The sequence below is a fragment of the Lottia gigantea genome, assembly GCF_000327385.1.
Source record: "Lottia gigantea unplaced genomic scaffold LOTGIsca_10, whole genome shotgun sequence".
Classification (NCBI taxonomy): domain Eukaryota; kingdom Metazoa; phylum Mollusca; class Gastropoda; family Lottiidae; genus Lottia; species Lottia gigantea.
This window is the reverse complement of record NW_008706747.1, coordinates 501,817-523,524: the sequence shown is the minus strand read 5'-3', so window position 1 is coordinate 523,524 and position 21,708 is coordinate 501,817. Positions and strand designations below refer to the sequence as shown.

General features: G+C 33.3%; 2 protein-coding genes across 2 annotated transcripts; both read right to left on the bottom strand.

Moving 5' to 3' along the window:
- Nucleotides 1-1,079: 1,079 nt before the first annotated feature.
- LOTGIDRAFT_184750 (hypothetical protein) lies at nt 1,080-3,858 on the bottom strand (the record flags this gene model as incomplete). The annotated part of the gene is made up of 5 exons (XM_009046047.1): nt 3,806-3,858; nt 2,995-3,189; nt 2,021-2,196; nt 1,524-1,657; nt 1,080-1,265 (listed from the first exon to the last, which is right to left on the bottom strand). Coding segments are annotated over exons 2-5 (528 nt in total), but the record flags the coding sequence as incomplete, so codon positions are not given.
- A 3,603-nt stretch (nt 3,859-7,461) lies between these two features.
- On the bottom strand, nt 7,462-18,292 carry LOTGIDRAFT_96895 (hypothetical protein; the record flags this gene model as incomplete). The annotated part of the gene is made up of 4 exons (XM_009046046.1): nt 7,462-7,526; nt 7,829-7,930; nt 8,245-8,296; nt 18,224-18,292. Coding segments are annotated over 4 exons (288 nt in total), but the record flags the coding sequence as incomplete, so codon positions are not given.
- Nucleotides 18,293-21,708: the final 3,416 nt, after the last annotated feature.

The following is a 21,708-nucleotide window of genomic DNA, read 5'->3' as shown; positions in this document are numbered from 1 at the left end:
TCACATCTTAAAAGATAAAAATAATCATAAAAACAAAGATTTTATACATAATTTATACTAAGTCTAAAACTCCATGATTGATGATGCTTATTTTCAACAGATGTCAGACAGCTAGAATAAGAAAAACTAGTCCACAAGGATGTGGTTATTCGCATCGTGAGTTGGATGTTTGCCTACTCGGTGATAAGGTGCCATGGGCTCGAATCCTCCTGAAGTTAAAATAAATTCTGATGCCTGTGTGTGCGAGTGTTTTACAATCAAAATGGCTTCACTCTTTAAGAAAAAAAAAAAAGCACACCGATTGGCAGTTTTTCTGTCTCCAGTTGGCTGACATTTTTCAAAAAATAATCAAGTAACATGGGAAGATAAAGGTAAATAAAAATCTCAATCTAAAATGACAACATTCTCTTAATCAATTTCCCACTTATCCTGCCAAAAATTCATTTAATATCAACTTCAAACCACTACACAAATGTATATTTTTGTGGGATTGGTTTGGATTTGTCTCCAACTAATCTGGCCAATACATTAAAATAATATCTACTTACAGGATTGGTTTGGATTCGATTTTCAACAAATTCCGCCAATATATAAAAAAAATCTTAAACTTCAATCACTACACAATTGTACATTTTTGTGGGATTGGTTTGGATTCGATTTTCAACTAATCCTGCCAAAATATCAAAAACCTTAACCTTCAATCACAATAGATGTGGCACTTTTTGCAGGATTGGTTTTCAAATTAACATAATTTTATAATAAAATTCCATGATGCACCAATCTGCTGCCAAGCTCAAAACTCAAGCTCGAAAATAAAATGGATTAAACACTAAGAGGATGCTAAAGGCCTTTCATTTTCTCTTCCATCAGAGGCACTTTTTCTTCATCATCATCAATCCATAGCCTTAACTCTTTCTTCGTTCTGAAATGAAGGAATTAAAACAGTCTAATTAAAACTAGACCAAACTTCTGTTCTGTTTTTTATTAGATTTTATTTTTAATGTAGCTAATGTAGGTTAGGGTCTGAAGACAGCCCACTTGAACATTCAAGTTCATTCCAAATATCAAGAATCACTTACTTTCCATATTGAGATCGTTTTTCATTCAGACGTAAATCAGCGCCATCTGGGTCATCCATCATTTCAACCAATTGCATTTCATTATTCGAATCAATAGGACCAATAGAAATGTCCCGTACGGCTCGAAACTGACCGCAGTTATTTAAATGTTCATTCTCCAGACGGAAAAAGTTCCACACAAATCTCCTGAAAAATGGAAAAAAGAATGAAATCTTAGCGAATACAGCCAATCAGAGCCCTCAACAAAAAGGCTGTAAACATTATGGCGTCATGTTCACAGGCTTTCTGTTGATACCTATGATTGGCTGTATATACTTGTGTACAATCCAATCAAATTAGTTCATTTACAAACTTCCATAATACATAAAAAGTTGGCTATTATAGTCAAGGTATAAGTACGAAGTTTGTAATAGCTTGACATCGTGAAGATGGACTTTGGCTTACCTGAATACTTCGAATGAAGCCAATAATGTAGTTAATATTTCATTATGAAATAATAAACCCTCGCCTACAGACACAGTTAACGACCAGGCAAATCTCAATATAAAATCTTCTACTATTGCAAAATAATAGTAGGCCTAAAATATAGAAATGGATTATCATAAAAATAATAGTAGGCCTACAATATAGAAATGGATTATAAAAATAATGGTATGCATAAAATATAGAAATGGATTATCATAAAGTATGCATCAAATACAGACATAGATTTTTAAAAAGTATAACAGTATGCATAAAATAAAAAATATGGTAAACGGACATGGATTATCATGAAAAAATAACAGAATGTCTAAATTAAGTATGAAGATTGTCATACAAAATAGAAACAAACTCCAGATCTACATGTTTCCCTTTCCTTTGTTTGTGGGTAGTTTCACTCCCCATCTATGATCTAACAAAATTATTCCTTAAAAAGAGTTCAGTTGAATTTTGACACTCACCTTAAATGCGTAAACTATTTCTTCTCGTAAGTACTTATTTTCCCCAGCGTTTTTATCAAACAGACCCCAATCCATTTTAATATCCCAAGTATAGGTGTAGCACGAGCTGAGGAGAGCACACACAATCCACAGATAGTAAAACACGCTGGTCTGACGCATACTGTCACCATAGATCTCTGAAATGAAATGAAACGGAACAAAATGAAGCAAAGTGAAATGAAGCAAATTGAAATGAAATAAAATTGAGCAAAGTGCATCGAAAAAAAAAAATTAAATGAAGGGAAATGAAATAAAAATGGAGCCAAATTCATTGAAACAAAATGAAATGAAATGAAATGAAACTAAATGAAGCATATTGAAACGAAAAGAAGCGATAAGAAATGCATTGAAACGAAATGAAGCAAAGCCAAATGAAATGAAGAAAAATGAAATGAAACGAAACAAAATGAATGAAACGAAATGAAGCAAAATGAAATGAAACGAAATGAAGCCAAATGAAATGAAGAAAAATGAAATGAAATGAAGCAAAATGAAATGAAACGAAATGAAGCCAAATGAAATGAATAAAAATGAAAAAAAAAGAGTTTTGTACCCTTCTCTTTTACATCTTATTTTGCAAAAATTCTAAGAGTCATGTAAATTTATGTCCTACTTTTCTGCTCTCAATCACCGTAATAAAACTGCAATGCTATGCAGTATGCAATAAGGGACATTTTGCCATAACGATAGCATTACCTTACTCTTTTTCAATTTCCAATGCTAAGAATCTTATATAGAGCATAACTATTAGTAGCACTCGTTGAAAGCTCCTTATTTTCAAAAGATATTCTGTAATTGAATAAAGCAGAGGTCATCAGGTTTGGTCAAAAGGTTATTATGTTCAAGAGGGCCATCATTAGACCCTAACTTTAGGCTACATTAAAATTTAAGGCTAAAAAGTATAACTAGATTATGCTACTTTCATTTTCACTGACCTTTATGTACTTTATATAGAGTAGAAAATAACATAACAAAGAAAGTGGTAGAGTATTTGCCAGCATTGACTATGTGTGGAAATACCAATTTCGTGTCTCGGTACCGTCGCAGGCATTGAGCAAACCGGAACCATGCAGGAAGACAACCGACGACAGCTCTAATACCATAGATATTCTTAGTACATACACTAGGTTCTGAAAAAAAATGGATGTAAAAATTGGTTTGGATTTCTGTGCGGTAAGCCATGATATAATAGACCTTCTCTTAAGCCGTCAAGGGGAATTGAGATCGTTGAAAAATGTCCGACTGACAACAAAAACAGCCGTGGGCAAGAGTACTCATCAAGGTAATAAAAATTCTGATGCCTGTGCCAGTGCTTCCGAGAGTCGTCTCAAAAAGTATGTAAGCTAATGGAGGATTTTAGTTTCACCTAAACTTTTAACTTTTCTGTTCCATATTGGACAAATGAAGACAGGCAACACCGTGCAGTGTGCAATGAGAGACAGCGGTGAAGGCTACTTTTCGATTTCCAACTGTCAAGGGATCTTTAACGTGCACAAAATGAAATGACATTATTGGAGTTTTTCTGCACCTAATTTGGCTAATGAAGATGGGCAATGCCATGCAGTGTGCAATGCGGGTAATTTTGCCAGGGGAGTAGCATAAGCCTCAGTTTAATGCTTTTTATCAGTACCTGCATCACCGACAAGGAGAAACTGGGTAAGAATTTTGTTTTAAAAAGAGATACAGGTAGCTCAAAACTTCTGATGCTGATGCTGATGCAGCATTAGAGAACTTCAAAGAACTTACGTTGTTCTCCTATCCAGTCCACCTCGAAAGCAAAATAACACACCAGATATTCAAAATCTAAGAGAACTGTAACTAAACTATTTAACTGATCAGCCAGCCAGAAATCAGCGAAACCCACATGATGAAAAGGGGCAGTACAAATACGAAACTGAAAAAAAAATTCACTTAAAGTCAAATCAAGTATGCATCCTGAACAATCTTGGTGGAGGATTTTTGTGGCTGACTCGAATCTTGAGTAAAATCTTGCATGTGCCTGTGCTTCCATGACAAAGCTATTGTGTCAGCGACATAGATTTGATTTGATAAAGTTTGATAATGGTCTCCGATTGTTTTATCGTCTTCAACTTCAAGACAGACTGTCATCATCCAATCAGATTCCTTTTCCTTTCAATTGAATGCTCCGTATCGTATCGACAAGGTGGAAAACAACCGAATGGCGATTTGTGTCTCCTTGTGTGCATGTGCCAGTCAGTGAAACTCTTGACAAGATTCCAGTCGGTGCCAAAAATCGCAGACCATGCGTGTGCTTGCGCACCTTTGGACATCAATTTGGTCAAAAGCAATGTTTATCATCAAACTAGAAATTCCATCTAAAACAACATTACTTATAATGGAATGAAGCTTTTCTGCCTACTTTTCTGTTTCTGTTTAGGCTAATGAATGTCATGCTCTGTGCAATGAGGGAAATTTTTCACAGCACCACTGCATTATCCTACCCTTTTCTGATTTAAAACTGTAAGAAAAATGAAAATTTCAAACTTACCAAAACTCTGAGGAGCCACATTCGAGCTCGATAATGTAGAAATTTAAAAGGGTTAATGAGATAGAGAAGTAAGAAGACTGCCATTGTTAGTGGATGAGCCATAGCAGGTATACTAATATAGTCACTGAATAAATAACCTAGCACACTACATGCCCACAGCACTGCTAAAAACGACGCTAACTGTAAAATAAAACAATGTCTTGTTTTGGGGACAGACTGTAGCCCAGTCTGATAGAGTGTTGGAATATTCACTTGACATCATTTGCTTGATTATGTCAAAATAGTCTGTGAATAAATAACCTAAAACTCTTCATGCCCACAGCACTACTAATGTCTTATTTTGGGGATAGACTGTAGCGCATTCATTTAGAGCATTGGAATATTAACATGACATCATTTGCTCAAAATAGTCACTGAATAAATATCCGAAAACACAACGCAGCACTGCTACAAAGGACGCCAACTGAAGAGTCCTAATGGAAGAGTTGACCTTCCAGACTTTCACAAGATAACCAAAATTAGAATCCATGACCACCATTTACTCAACTTGTGCTTGATTTTGAATAGGCATGAAAATAAGGATGGGCTATAGTTCAGTTGGTTAGAGCGTTGGAATATTTACGTGATGTCATTTGCTTGGTTACGTCCAACAAATCATGGTCAAGCAATCTAATTTCAGTCAGCATGACTGATAAAGAAGTCATAAAATGCTTAGTTTTAGTTGAATTGCAACTACAGATGTCTGATTGAAAATTGGAATGATGTAAATTGATGCTATCAGTGTCCCTGATACACATAAATATTTTAGAAAACCTCTTTACAATCACTTGAAGTAACATTTTGCAGGTGCAAAGGACGTAATCCAAGGGAGACAACCTACCTCTAATAATTGAGCATGTGATAAATGATGTCGCGGGTCAATTTCGAATATTAAAACATGATTGACACCTGATGATCTCCACCCATATGTATTAACACCCAATAAAAACAGGTCAAATATCAATAGGAACATCCCCCTATACATTCGTAATGCTGGTTCCCATGTATCTGTATGGTCGGTGAAAATTGCTGAAAATGAACACAGAAAGACATTGTAGGCAAAATAAGGCAAGAGCGATGGTGAAATAATCACCATGTAGTGTACAATGAGGGAAACCATAAAATTTCACATCTAAATTGGTTTGCATCAACATCAGATAGAAAGCAGTTTCAATTGCACCTACTGTATCACTTTTTAATTTAAAAATGTGAAGCCTGTAAATCGGATTAAAATGAAAACAGTCTTACCAGCAATTATAACAACGACAATTAAAATCCCAAACATTCCTAAAAACAATCCCACACGAAAATTGGTCCATGGATGTTGCTGAAAAAGAAATCACTAAAATAAGAACAATTTTGTCAGGACTGTGATAGCAACACAATGCAGTATGCAATAAGGTAAAAAAATTCAACAGCAGCACCCATTCAACCACTCCCAAATACCAACAGACCTTATAAGATACATAGTCTATAACGCAATGGCCCTTGGTTTTGGAAAATGAATGACTGGATGCAGTTCCTGCAATAATTAAGCAGAAAAGAATTACCTGATCTCCAAGAGGAGGAACTCGCAGCCTTTTCATAGCTTTCTGTCTATTTCCACCTTCTAATTCCGATGTTACACTTTGCTACAAGAAAGCAAAATTCTATAATACATTTGAAAAAAAATACCACCAAAAATTACCTCAAAATGTATATATATATAATTTTTTTTTTACATAATCACTGTAATTCTCATGAAAACTGGAGTAAATATTTTGATGTCAAGCTATTACCAACTGTGTCTTATACCTTGACTGTAATAACCACTATTCTTGTATCACAGAATCACTGATTTGGTTCGATTGTACACCAGCTAATACAGCCAATCAGAGCCCTTGACAGGAAGTCTGTAACCAATAAGCTATAATACCGTATTACAAGAATAGTGGTTATTGCAGTCAAGGTATAAGACACAGCTTGTAATAGCTTGACATTGTGATGTTTTGAATATAGAAAGCAAGTATTGTACACGTGTAGTATAATGAAAAATTTTTGATCAAAACTTACTTCTGTGTCTTTAATGAGATGGTCTACCTCTTTATTTGTAAAAAATGGCGCCGATTCCACATGTGTCTGCCTCCACTCCATTCCATGGTTCGTCTGCATCAACTGAAATAGATCAACACAGCACCATAAGGGGGAACCATCTCATGTGAAAAAGTCTTAAAGATGGGTTTCCTTATTTTTTAGAGTCAACTTAAGCAAACTATTTGATTAATTGGTGTTTCTAATGAATTATCATGTATTCTTAATCATATCATTATGTTCTTATTGCATATAATTAAGAGTTTTAACCAATCATAAATGTTCATGTATGTACAGTCTGGATATACAAAAAAAAGACTTTTTGACCTTTCTTGATCGATCACTCCTTGGAATTCTGCTGGTAATTCTCTTCTAATTGAGCTAATTATGAATTAATTATAGACATGTGAGACAAACTGGTATTTTTCCAAGTCATTTGAACACCTCTACTTTCTATTCATATAAATATTAGCATTTCCGTTTTCAGAAATGTAAATGAGGGAACCCATCTTTAAAGCTATTTGGATAAAGTGATCCACTGTTCAAAATGAAAATATCTTACCTTGTCTCTTTTCTTCAAGATTTTTCTAAAGCCAGTAAAATTTAAAGTTTGATAATTTTGTAATAAAATTAAACTCAGATAGAATTCACTAAAAGCTAATTTTAAATCGTGAAGTTTTCGAGTGTGGGCCACGCCCTGTGCTTCTTTTTCTTTAAATAATCCATACACGCTAGTTCTCCGTTTCCGTAGCGACGCATGATGATGATGACTTTTGGAATCGTGTTCCATATAAACGTTGAGTTCTGCTTTGAGGTTGGCATATTTCCGATTGGCTTCTGATAACTTTTCTGAAATGGGAAGTAATAAATTTCAACAATTTGAATGCAAAAATATCTTAAATTGATGAGTCGTCATTTTAACATTCAAACGCAGATAATTCTGGACACACATGGATTTGAAGGCTCAAATTTCGATGATGGCCTGTGAAGACTATTACTGATTATGTAAGGTAAAAAAATTCCTGTTTCTGAGACTATGGCATGATTGGTCAAAAAAAAAAATGGTGCACCTGTCCCTATCAAATTGATGCAAAACACATTCATTAAAATCATATTTGGTTCTTTTTTGCTTGAATTTCTAAAATTCTTACCTAAAAAGAATGTGTTGATTTTGCTTAATTCAGCATCACAGAACTGAAAAAACTTTTCATCAAAACGAGCAAAAAATCTCTGAATCGTGCTGTTATCAGTTACTGAAATATACAAACAAATTTACAACCTTATACCAAGTATTTTCTCAAAACTATAGTTAATCACTCTTCTTTAAATCAATCAACCTGCAAGGATTAACCAATCAAATTTCTGCCCTCCAGAGACAGTAAGAAATTTGATTGGTTAAAGCAGATGTCATCATATTAGGTCAAAATGTTAGTTTGACAAAAAAAGGCCAGTCTCTAGACCCTAACTGAAGTTGCCATATTAAAAACAAAAATAAGGAACGAAAGTTGCAAATTAATAATGAACAGTGGATTGCCTGGCAGTGTGGGATCTGAAGACATAAGCTTACCTTCTGGTGATGGAGCTTGTTCTTGTGCTTCATATAACATAGTCTTCATCACCTGTAATAACAAAAAAACACTCATATGAAATAACACCTTACATTTCTGTTTGTATTGACACCTTACATTTCTGTTTGTAATCACACCTTACATTTCTGTTTGTAATCACACCTTTGTAATCACACCTTACATTTCTGTTTGTAATCACACCTTTGTAATCACACCTTACATTTCTGTTTGTAATCACACTTTGTAATCACACCTTACATTTCTGTTTGTAATCACACCTTACATTTCTGTTTGTATTGACACCTTACATTTCTGTTTGTATTGACACCTTACATTTCTGTTTGTATTGACACCTTACATTTCTGTTTGTAATCACACCTTACATTTCTGTTTGTAATCACACCTTTGTAATCACACCTTACATTTCTGTTTGTAATCACACCTTTGTAATCACACCTTACATTTCTGTTTGTAATCACACTTTGTAATCACACCTTACATTTCTGTTTGTAATCACACCTTACATTTCTGTTTGTATTGACACCTTACATTTCTGTTTGTAATCACACCTTACATTTCTGTTTGTATTGACACCTTACATTTCTGTTTGTAATCACACCTTACATTTCTGTTTGTATTGACACCTTACATTTCTGTTTGTAATCACACCTTTGTAATCACACCTTACATTTCTGTTTGTAATCACACCTTTGTAATCACACCTTACATTTCTGTTTGTAATCACACTTTGTAATCACACCTTACATTTCTGTTTGTAATCACACCTTACATTTCTGTTTGTATTGACACCTTACATTTCTGTTTGTATTGACACCTTACATTTCTGTTTGTAATCACACCTTACATTTCTGTTTGTAATCACACCTTACATTTCTGTTTGTAATCACACCTTAGTGAGAGTGAGAGACTGGTCATCTTTGACAGTGAGAGATGGTCATCATTGACAGTGAGAGACTGGTCATCATTGACAGTGAGAAACTGGTCATCATTGACAGTGGGGAAACTATCTTAAAGAATCATTGATTGCTAAAATTTCAAAGGATCAATTTCGCTGAAAAGAAGGAGAATTGGACAATTGGATTTTAATTCTGAAAAGGGATACAGATAGCTGGACTCTATAGGCTGGTGAAATACTCTTTATGATGGCATTATATTATTTAGTTAAGAGACATATTATTAGATCAGTTTTATAATCTATGAAAGAATTTTCAAATTCTTTGGCAAATAATAAACTAAACAAACCATTGAATGGTAAGTACAAAGTATATAATGAAACGTAAGACACCTCAAACTATCTCTTTAACATTCCTTGAAAGATCTCACTATATCTCATTGATATTTAAATGTTTGAATTCAACATTCAGTGGTTGTATAAATACGTGACATGCACTAAGTGCATCTTTACTCAACTTCTGTTTTAAGGGACATGGTTGTCTAAATTTTTTCACAATCTGCTTTGAAATGAAGATCTGAATCTTTTGTTTCATGTATTTTCTGTGGGTGACTCCACTTGCCAGATTGTACAATATCCAATCAGATAGGGCCTACTCTGTTCACAATCTGATTGACCTGCAAGTCTGGATGTTTCCTTCTTCTATTTTCTGTGGGTGACTTCACCTGCCATCCATGATCTGATGAAATTTTCATGCATCTCATGTTCTAGGTTGTACACTATTCAATACAAATCTGAATCTTTCATATTTTTTCTGTGGGTAAATCCACTTGCCATCCATGATCTAACAAAATTGTTATGCATCTCTTGTTCAACAATATTCATTAATACTCTGTTCAGAATCTACTTTAAATGCAAATCTGAATCTTTCGTTTCATGCCCTTTATGTGAGTGACTTCACTTGTTATCTGTGATCTGACGAAATTGTTATGCATCTCATGTTCTAGGTTAAACATTATTCAATCAAATACTGTGTTCATAATCCCATGAAATGCAAAAATTTTGTTTCATGTTTTTTCTTTGGGTGACTCCACTTGACATCCATGATCAGACAAAACTGTCTTGAGACGACTGCATAACTTGAGCATTAACTTATATAGACTACTGTATCCCTTTAAAGAGATTGTAAAAAGGTTTTCTAAAAATTCTATGTATATCGGGGACACTGATAGCATCAATTTGCATCATTCTAATTTTCAATCAGACGTCTGTGGTTCCTGCAATTCCACAAAAACTAAGCGTTTAGTGATGTAACTAATCACGAAAGGCCTTATGTGATATAAGTATATTTTGCGATTAGTGACGTCATCAAACACTTAGTTTTAGTGGAATTGCAGGAACCACAGACATCTGATGAAAATAAGAATGGTGCGAAATGATGCTATCCTAATCCGTGATACACATAAAATTTTCCAAGAAAAACCTCTTAACAATCTCTTTAAGTAAGAGTTAGTTAAATGCAGAAGATTTCTGTCTAGATAGGAGCTTATCTTATTTAACCTTTTACAATAACTTATAACAAATAACACTATATATTGTGAATAGATAATCAATTGTTAGGTAGCTTCCTTGATAAAATAAATAAAGTGCGCACTTAATTTTCCCTTTCCATTACAATGTATATCAGGATAAAATTTGTAAAGTGCACACTTAATTTTCCACTAATATGTCAATATTTAATCAGGACAAATTAATTTATCAAGTGTGCACTTGATTTTCCCTTTCTCTTAACCTGAGGACAAAATTTAAAGTGTGTACTTGATTTTCCCTTACAACACATCAGGACAAAATTTAAAGTGTGCACTTAATTTTCCCTTACAACACATCAGGACAAAATTTAAAGTGTGCACTTAATTTTCCCTTACAACACATCAGGACAAAATTTAAAGTGTGCATTTAATTTTCCCTTACAACACATCAGGACAAAATTTAAAGTGTGCACTTAATTTTCCCATACAACACATCAGGACAAAATTTAAAGTGTGCATTTAATTTTCCCATACAACACATCTGGACAAAATTTAAAGTGTGCACTTAATTTTCCCTTACAACACATCAGCACAAAACTTAAAGTGTGCACTTAATTTTTACTTTTCTTAAAACACTTACACATGAGGATAAAATTGATAAAATGTGCACTTTCCCATACAGCAAGTTTGGGCAACATTTTGAGTATGCATTTAATTTCTCTTTTCTAATAAGATCACATCAAGATAAAACTAAGTGTGCACTTAACTCAATTTTCCCTTTTCTTTTCAACAAATCTGGGCAAAAATTTAGGGAGTGCTTTCTCAGCAGAATAAAATTAAGTGTGCACTTTTCAACACGAACCTAGAACACTACCACTTAATCAAGGGGAAAATTTGAAAACCTACAATTCAATAGAGTTCTTTTAATAAAAGATAACCCCGAAATCTATTACATTTGTACTGTTAAAATGTCACAAGTGAACACTACAAAACCACAAAACCACATTTCATTTCAATTGTACATTACATAAAAAAATATGAAAATTTACAATTAGCAAACAAGTTTAGGTAATAAAACCCAAGACAAACATGTTTAAAATATGTTTTGAGATTATCATTTTTGACAGTTACAAATTTAACTTGTCTTACTAGCTAGAAGATAATGAGAACATTAACTGTGAGATATCTATTCAAATTGGGGGTTTTGTTTCATGTTTTTTTCTGCAGGTGACTCCTCCTGCCATCTATGATCTGACAACATTTTTATGAATATTGAGTTCTGGGTCATTTAATATTTAGCCAATTAAATGATTGTTCAATGTTAAAACTTGAATTGTATCAACCACTAAGTGTTACTGATTGGTTACCATAAATTACAACAACTTTTATTCAACCGAATTCAAAATTCCATAGAACACGATTTACAGAAGAATCTTGTCAGATCATGGATGGAGAGTGTAGTAACCTTTAGCAAAAACATGAAACAAAACATCTAGATGACATTTAAATATTCTAGGACAATACCATGATTAAAAAAAAATTTTTCAGTCACAATTTCAATGACTGAATAAGTATATAGATTATCAATATAACCAAAAATATAGAGCAACGCTTTTGATAAAGGTCAATGTCATAGAAAATATACAAATGTTTTAATGGTAAGTGACCTGTTATCAAAAATATGATAATTAAAAACAGGTTGATAATGCCCTGTAGATATTTGACAATAGTTACATAAACATTTCATATAGACTGGTACAATTTATCTTTCTATTGAATTTCAAATATTTCAATTCAAAACAAATATGACCACAATTGATGTCTAGATAATTCAAGGTGCAGTCCCCCATTTTTTGATATTTAAGTTAAATTTCAATTACAATTGAACGTCTTAATATATATCAACTAAATATTTCAATTAACCAAAATGGGGTATTGTCCCTTTAAAGTTGAAAATTTCAAAACTTTTAAATATATGTCAAGTAAAGTAAGATTTCAATTGAATGTCAAATATTTCAATTGAATGTCAAATATTTCAATTGAATGTCAAATATTTCTTCTAAGCCTTGACATTTCAAGAGACAGTCCCAATACAAAACTAAGTCTGCCACTACTAAGATTGGACATTTCAGGGTGTAGGGCTATGGGTCATTACAAGTAACATGATGAGCTATCTTTATTTACCAATAAAAAGTAATCTAAGTAAGTATTCTAGAGAGTTCACAAAACTGGTATTCTCACTGGTAATATGTTAATCTATGCTAATTCAATGAGATAAAGTCAAGTTATCTAAATCACCATTGAAAAGAGCTATGGGTCTCTATCATTATTCACCAATAAAAAGAGCTACAGGTAGCCATATAAGTATTCTAGAGAGTCTACACAATTGGTATTTTTCTATTATCAGTAATATGTTAATAGGTATTATTTTAACGAAATAAAGTCAAGTTATCTTAATTCACTATTGATAAGGGATACAGTTGGCTACAAATGAGTTCTACAATATGTTTAACATCTGGTTTGTGTTCCAGAGAGTCTACACAACTGGTATTTTTCTACTATCAGTAATATGTTAATAGGCATTATTTTTACGAAATATAGTCAAGTTATCTTAATTCAGTATTGATAAGGGATACAGGTTGGCTACAAATGAGTTCTACCATGAGTCTGACATCTGGTTTGTGTTCTAGAGTGTCTACATAACTGTTATTTATCACTATCAGTAATATGTTAATAGATATTATTTTAACAAGATAAACTCAAGTTATCTTTATTCACTGATGTCACTGGACATGTTCTAGCATACATTAACATACTTTTACAGCTTGTTCTCTCTTCCTCTTGAACCTTGACTATTCTAATTTCATTTCCGTTTGGGGTTAGAGGTCAACAATCTGCCGATTTGGCGCTTTAACTTGGACTTTGAATATGCATAAATTAATTGTCATTAGAAGTACTTGACATTACAAAAATTGCATAATCCCTTCAAATATACCACAAACTAGTAATTTCGCTTAAGTTGAGCTGTGGACACATTTATACTAATTTGCTCAGCTCAAATATTCCAGTTTCTGAGTCTAATACCCCTTTTACACTAGGCCCCGATAAAGAGAGCCGCTCCGATCAAAACGTCTGTTTACACTGGCGTTCTGTGGTCTGGGCCAGGCCCACTTTAAACGGAAATAAGCGTGCGCTCTCTAATTAAAAAGATTACAAAAGGTCCACATTTGTAGATTTATAATGGCCGCCGATACGGAAGTTGTAAACCCTGCACATGCGCAGAAGAATTTTTAAACGGAACCAGGCATGCATTCGTTTTACACTAGTAAAATTGAAGTGGGCCAGGCAGCGATCCGGACCTGGCCAACCTCTTATTGCGGTGCCAGGCCCCGATTAAATTGGCTCGCTTTATTCCATTTACACTAGTAAAATTGAAGTGGGCCAGGCACCAATTGGTGCCGAGCCGAGTGTAAAAGGGGTATAGGGTACCAGTGGTCAAATGTATGGTAAAACTGTCCCTTTAAACTAAGGTTATATATAGAGTAATTCTTAAACTTTTATAGAATTGATCAATGAAAGTTCACAAGTGATCTATAAGAAAAGATATTTACTATCACTTCTGCTTCAAGATTAAAATCAAACTTAGTAAATCACAAAATTTATGATCTAAATTATATCAAAAGCCTTATCACACAAAGATTTCAGAGACACCTTAGATTGAAGGAAGTCAAAGGCTTTTCAGCTCTTTGTATGTGTATCAGGAATACATACTGTATATTTCCGAATATAATGCGCAAGCCTGTATAATGCGCACCCCTTCCTTACCCCATCAAAATCTGGAAAAATCCATTTACCTAATTACAAGGCGCACCCCTTGTTGACGAAAAAATTTTGTAGAGATGGCAGTTAAAATGGTATTTTTGACTATTTTGACAATGTCAAGGGCCATAACTCAAGGTTTCCAGGTCTTAGGGACATTTGAATTGTACCATATGAATTTATTCATTTGAGTATATTGACAATGTCAAGGGCAATAACTCAAAAACTGTACATGAAAATATCAGACTTAAAAAAGTATGTGGTGTTGTCGGTACTAAAAAGACAAAAAATGTGACTTTTTACTACCAACAACATGACTAACTGCCACATAATATTCAAACTCTAGACGCCAATTTGACATGAAGGAAAAACTCTATTGTTTTAACAATCCTAATGCATTAACTTAGATTTATTTCTACAAAAACACTGTCTTAAAAGAATTGTGCCAAAATAAATAAATCATTTTTTGAGAATTTTTGTTCTTTTATCTAGGACAACCCTTTTAACTAACAAGAAAGTGTGTAAAAATAACAGTAAACAGCTATACAATATCAACTCATCCTTCTATTTAGACCTATATTGGATCAATTTACCTTAAGCACATAGTGAATTAATGTACCGATAACTTAATAACTATATACTGTAGACTCTCTTAACTTTTCTTTTATATTAAGCAATACTAAGAATGAAAATTTATTGAGCCACAATATCATTCTATGTTGCCTTTAAAGATGGGTTCCCCTTATTTTTTTTTTTGGAAATGAAAATGCTAATACTTATATGAATTCGGTGGAATTTACCAGTCATGCCTGATAGAAGCTCCAAAATAAATGGTCATTAAAATGAGTCAGTTTTGCATATTAATATTGGCAACAAATCACAAATTCTGTCCAACTGTGAAAATTTCCAAGACTTGGACCCAGCTCAATATTCATGTATATCATCAAAACTATATACTCTTGTATCATGAATATTCAACACGGCTGCTAATAAGAAGAGTTAGAGTACTAGTTGTCGTGGAAACCTGTTTTTTAATCAATCATTAATCAACTCTGTAATTATCAATTAGTTTAATTACAAGTTATATTATCTAGTATTATCATTATTATACATTATCCCAGGGGAATTTATACTGTAAGTCGTTGCTCTTGACGTTTTGGCTCTTGATCTAGTTCTTATTATTTAGACATATTTTTTTCTTGTGTTTTCGGATCTTCCCACCTCAATTTTCCAGAAATTAGAAGAAAATATATGAGCTATGCTGATAAAAAAGAAACTTCCTTCAAACAAATTTTGGTCTTTTTTTTTAACTCATGGCTTTACAGATTTTTAAGAAACTAAATTGATTTGGCCTAAATAAACAAACCAAGAAATAACACACATGCAAAGCAAAACCCAAAATCCAAAACAATTTTATATCACAGATATTTACCGGTCAATATCACAGATATTTACAGGTCAATATCACAATATTTACCGGTCAATATCACAGATATATACTAGTCAATATCACAGATATTTACTAGTCAATATCACAAATATTTATCAGACAATATCACAGATATCTACTAGTCAATATCACAAATATTTACCGGTCAATATAAATAATAAACCCAGCTAGCTACAATAGTTTAAACTCTTTTTAAAAGGTGACCGCACACAGAGAAAATTTGATGAGCCAAAAACGCAACGCAAATGGCGAGCTTAACACCTCACTACTTCTCGCATATGTTGCAAGTAATATGACCTCATTTAAATATACTGAAATATCGACATATTATGATGAAATTTTCATCCAGATAAGATCATCTACTTATTTTTAACAAATAGCATAATATTTGAAACAGGTGTTTTTTCCGTTGCACTCAACTTCATAGTATCAGTATCTTAAAGATGGGTTCCCTTATTTTCATTTATGAAAATGAAAATGCTAATACTTATATGAATAGAAAGTAGATGTGTTATAATGGCTTGGAAAAATACCAGTTTGTCTCACATGTCCATAATTAATTTATAATTAGCTAAATTAGAAGAGAATTACCAGCAGAATTCCAATGAGTGACCGATCAAGAAAGGTCAAAAAGTAATTTTTGTATATCCAGACTGTACATACATGGACATTTATGATTGGTTAATACTCTTAATTATATGTAATAAGAACTAAAAGATATGATTAAGAATACATAATAATTCATTCATAATTAATCAAATAGTTTGCTTAATTTGACACTAAAACATAAGCAAACCCATCTTTAAGCTTGCCGAACAAAATGTGAACAAAATACAAAGAACCAAGTATTAAATACCAATGAACATTAGCCATGCCTGGGGCAAACTAGATATCAAAATACAAGACTGAAACATCACTCAATGTGGCGTACAATGTGACGTACAATAGGCTAGGGATGAAATTTCTTTTGAACTATCAGCTTATTACTGATGTTATTTTTTGTTAAAGGTGTTCAATGAAATCAAATATTATTTTGGTACCATTTTGAATTTTTCAAAGGGCCATTATGACCTTTTCAAAGAGCCATTGTGACCTTTTTTGAAAGGCCTTATTGACCAAATTTGGGGTCATTTGGTTAGTTGTCAAGTTGACTATAACCTCTTGTGTTTCCTTTCATTCTTGGGTGTTGAAGTCAAAATAGGCCGAGGATAAAAAAAAACCAAAAAATTTTATGCTTGTGTTTTCTTATATTCTTTGATGGTTAAAGGGACATTCCACTTTTTTTGTAGGTCGAAAAAATTTGTTCTCAAATTTATGAAAACTATACCGTACACCAAAATCTAAAGAAATGTGCCCTTTAACATATCTGACAGTTTAAACTAAAAAAATCCAGCCATCAATTTTTACCAAAAATATAAATTTAAAAACATTACGTGACGTCTGTAAGATCATTATGCATTTTGGAAGTTGTTAGAAAACTACTGTATGGATTTGAGTAAAATATAAGCCTAATTGTAGAGAAATATTTTATCCTACGCTTTCTAAAGATTTCAGCTAATAATATTGAGCCATTATAAAGCCTAACACCAAAACTAGGTCAAACTGCTTAATAACAAATAGTACTCTCCGTTTTTTGTTAACCCTTTTAAAACCAATTCAGTTAGATCAAGTAGATACATAGATCTAAATAGCATACTTTAGAAATATTTTCAGGTATAATTTAAGACGTTTTTGATCATAAAAACTTTTTATAAAAAAGAGGAATACCCCTTTAACTTAAAATCAGATGATTCGAAAAAATATTTAAAGAAATTGTTCTCTAGGGCCCTTGGCCTTTATTTTTTTTGATAACAAGTCAGCCAATATCAAGGCAATGAATAAAATTTTTGAGAAAAAATGAGGAATTGCAATCAATAATCTGTCTGAATGTTACCAAACAATACTTAGGCAATATTCCAAAAATTAAGAAAATTTGCAGACGCAATTTTTTTTCCAATTTGGAAGTAAAAACCAAAAAAAGGCAATGCCAAGATCAATATCCTCAGATTACTGAAGTAGAAAGTATTTGAAACATGGCCTAAATCCTACACAAGCTCAAGTTACTAAAAAAATAAATTTGCTTCTTCTTTCATTTCTCCAAATGTGACAAAAATACAAGTTGACGAATGACAGTGATGGTAAGTGGAAACAACCTTCCATAGAAATCGCCATGATGCTCGACTGATTGACAAGTAAAGTGACAGTGGAAAAATTCCAAAAAACCTTACCTCGTACTGTATATATTGTTTTCGCCATTCTGGAGTTATATGAGCGCCAAGATGCTCGGCGAACTTCATTTTGAAGATTTGAGTAATTCAACTTTCAGTCTTAATCCCCACATTTAACTTGCTACTGTGGGAGTTGCGCTTATCTCGATTTGTAAATAAAGAAATTTTCAACGATTGTTATGGTCGGAAGTACTTCGAGTGAATGAAGAGCGGAACAGAGTTATCTTTTCTTATATAGTTTCAGACCACAACTATTTTCTCCATAGCAGGATACGGACCACAACTTTTTTTAAAAAAAAAGAACAACATCAAAAGTGATAGTTAGCCTAGAGTCTATTTGCCTCGATAGAGGAAATGAATGGGGAATATTTTCATTGGTGTAGTCTTCAGGATATCAAAAGCTTTTTCGTTTTTTAATCTTTTTTTAGGGAAATACAATGCGGATGATTAGTTCGACATCTATCTGATTAAAAATGCAAATGCCACGTCCGCCTTTCAAGGTGAGCCCTTAAGGCTCCTAGGGTACTAGTGTCCCAAGTTGAAGCCTCAAAGCTGTGAGACAAAGGTCAATTGGTTAAAAAAAATGGCGAAACCGTCCCTTTAACACTTTTCTATGCCATTGTACATTTCAGAAGCAAGTCAACTTTGTTTGCTTAGAATATTGACTGAATACTCTTCAAAACCAGAATCGGAATATTCAATCTGAGACATTGGCTTTAAATTTCACCATCCAATAGACTATTAGAATTCAACAACTGGGTTAAACGTTAATCAGATTGACACTGATTGGTGATAATTCGTCTAATCAGTCGCCACATTCTAAACCTTAGAGTCACGGTTTGTTCGGAATTACTCGTATCTAACTGAACAAAAATCAGCAATTTTGTGAAAAAAATTTGAGATTTGGAAATCGAATTTTTTAGCACTGTTGCGTAATGGAATTGTTTGTCTGCTTCCAAAAGTCTGAGAGTCAAAGACATGAAGTTTATGAATTATGAGCTAAAATGTTGTGCGAGGAACTCTAGCTGCGCGAAAGTCAATATTTGAACAACTTTGTCTCGATTAACAAGAGTACAGCTTGGGATCTGAGTGGTCGTAGTCTAAATTATCCAGTCATTCACTGAAAAATATTTTGAAAAATATAATTGCTTTGGTGCATTCTGATGCATATTTTGGGTCAAAAATTGTCCTCTTCGCTTGTACCCCCATCGGTGCAGTTAGTATCCTTTAGTGCACAAATCGGGCCCATAGCTAGCCCAAGGTCTCAAATTTCAAGGGATATTTTGGATTTGGACCAGACACAAATTGCTTGTCTACTCGTGAACCAAAGATGTTGTCATTGAAAAAAATGAATTTCAACAATATATTTTTAATAAAATATTTACATTATACAGATAACAATTTATATTTACAAACACAATATTTACAAAAAACTGAAATTTACATTTTTACATTTTGAAAATAGCGATACAAAAAAATAAATTTTGCGACATATTTAGTAACATTTTTTGTAAATGGCAAATATATATATGTAAAGACGAACATGTCTTTTGCCAAGTTATATAATAAAATTTAGGTGAAAAATTTACAAAAAATGGAACGCAAAGTTGGCATATATTGCGGTGACGCACATCGAGGTATATGCAAATTAGAATATTTATATATATACAAAGCACGGATATTTATGCAAATTAAATGCAAATATAGTTGAAAATGTGCCATATTCATTTTGAATTAAAGATGACATAATTATATCTACAACTAAATAAATTTGCCCGAGACTTGCTGACACCATCTTTGTCAGTGTCAAGCTGTTTCGATTTTTGATCTTAAACCTTGACTGCAACATGCACTATTCTTGTATCATGGAAGATTGTAAATGAAGCGATTTGATTGGAATGTACGCTAGCATAAAGTATGTGAACAGTATTTCTGTCGAGGGAATTGATTGGCTGTATTCGCCTGCGTACAATTTCGTGATAGAAGAATAGTGTTGATTGCAGTCAAGGTATAAGCACACAGTTCGTAATAGCCTGGCAATGTGAAGTTGTGCTGAGCCAAGCTAACCGACACCTGTGAATATATTTATCAAACGTGATATGAGAATCTGCAAGTCTCGGACTGTGAATGAATACATGATCACGAACGTCAGACTCGACATTCATCGTTTTGAGCACGAAATCATAAACTTATTGGCCGAACGACCAGTTGAACAGCGCCTTGCGATTGTAAAGAAGTTTTCTAATCTTTAACCATTGTATATCAGGAACACTGATAGCACCAATTTGTACCATTTCAAATATAAATCATCCGTCTGCGGTTGCGGCAACTCCACTAAAAGTAAGTGTTTGATGACGTCACAAATCGCAAAAATGATTGTATCACATAAAGCATACGCGATTGGTTGACGTCATCAAACGATAAGATTTAGTAGAATGGCGGGAACCACAAACGTCAGATCGAAAATTAGAATGGTGCAAATTGATGCTATCAGTGTCCCCGAAAAAACATATTTTTTTTAGAAAACCTCTTTACAATCACTTTAAAACAAAACCTCATAGAGGTTAAATAATAAATTTAATTGCATCTTTTGATATTATAACAACTTTTATACAGTTTTTATAACTAATTGTATAATAATTCGCCTCTATCTTCCAGTCTTACATTGTCTATGCACAGCTGTGTCTAAGACAGAAGACGTCTGGGTGTCAGAGACTATATAATAATTTTTTCCAAATAATATGCACGTGATGCACGTGCATTTAGGGTCATTATTAAAATGAGATTCACCACGCCCATCTGATCTAAAAATAACTCTCAGCGTGATTATACGTACGTTCTTGATATATGACGTCCGAATTTTCCAGAATCGACTTATCACACTCCTTCGAATTATTTTCTTTGTGCAACGTAACTGGTCACTAATGAAAGGGAAGTAACTCAATAGATGATCCAAAGGGAAGTAACTCAATTTATGGTTCCAAGGGAAGTAACTACCAGGTCAATTTATTCAAAAGAGGGGTAGCAGTTGGTGGTCTAAATCCTAACTTAACGTCTACGATACCCACCAAGAAGAAATAACTCAGGAGAAGGTCGGACATGAAAAATTCAATGGATGATTCAAAGGGAAATAACTCATTATCCAATTCATCAGGAATATCAAGCACAATGGATGATCCTAAGAAAAAAATCCAAAAAGGTTTGAAATCACTAGTATAAACGCAGAAGTCCGCTCAACACCGATACATATAGAAATATCCGCTTCCATGTTAAATTAGCACAAATAAGCCTACCATAGTCATATTTAGGAACTGTGAAAATCTTTTAGCTAAACATCCTTAAATGAACCTCCCGTTAGCAGTTGGTATCGAAGCGTCCAACACAATAAAGTCTTAAAATAGCGAAGTGCCCGAGGACGACGAGAGGACCACATCGAAACGTTGCATAAAATTATTACCAGTGAGAGTCGTTCCATAAAGCTGTGT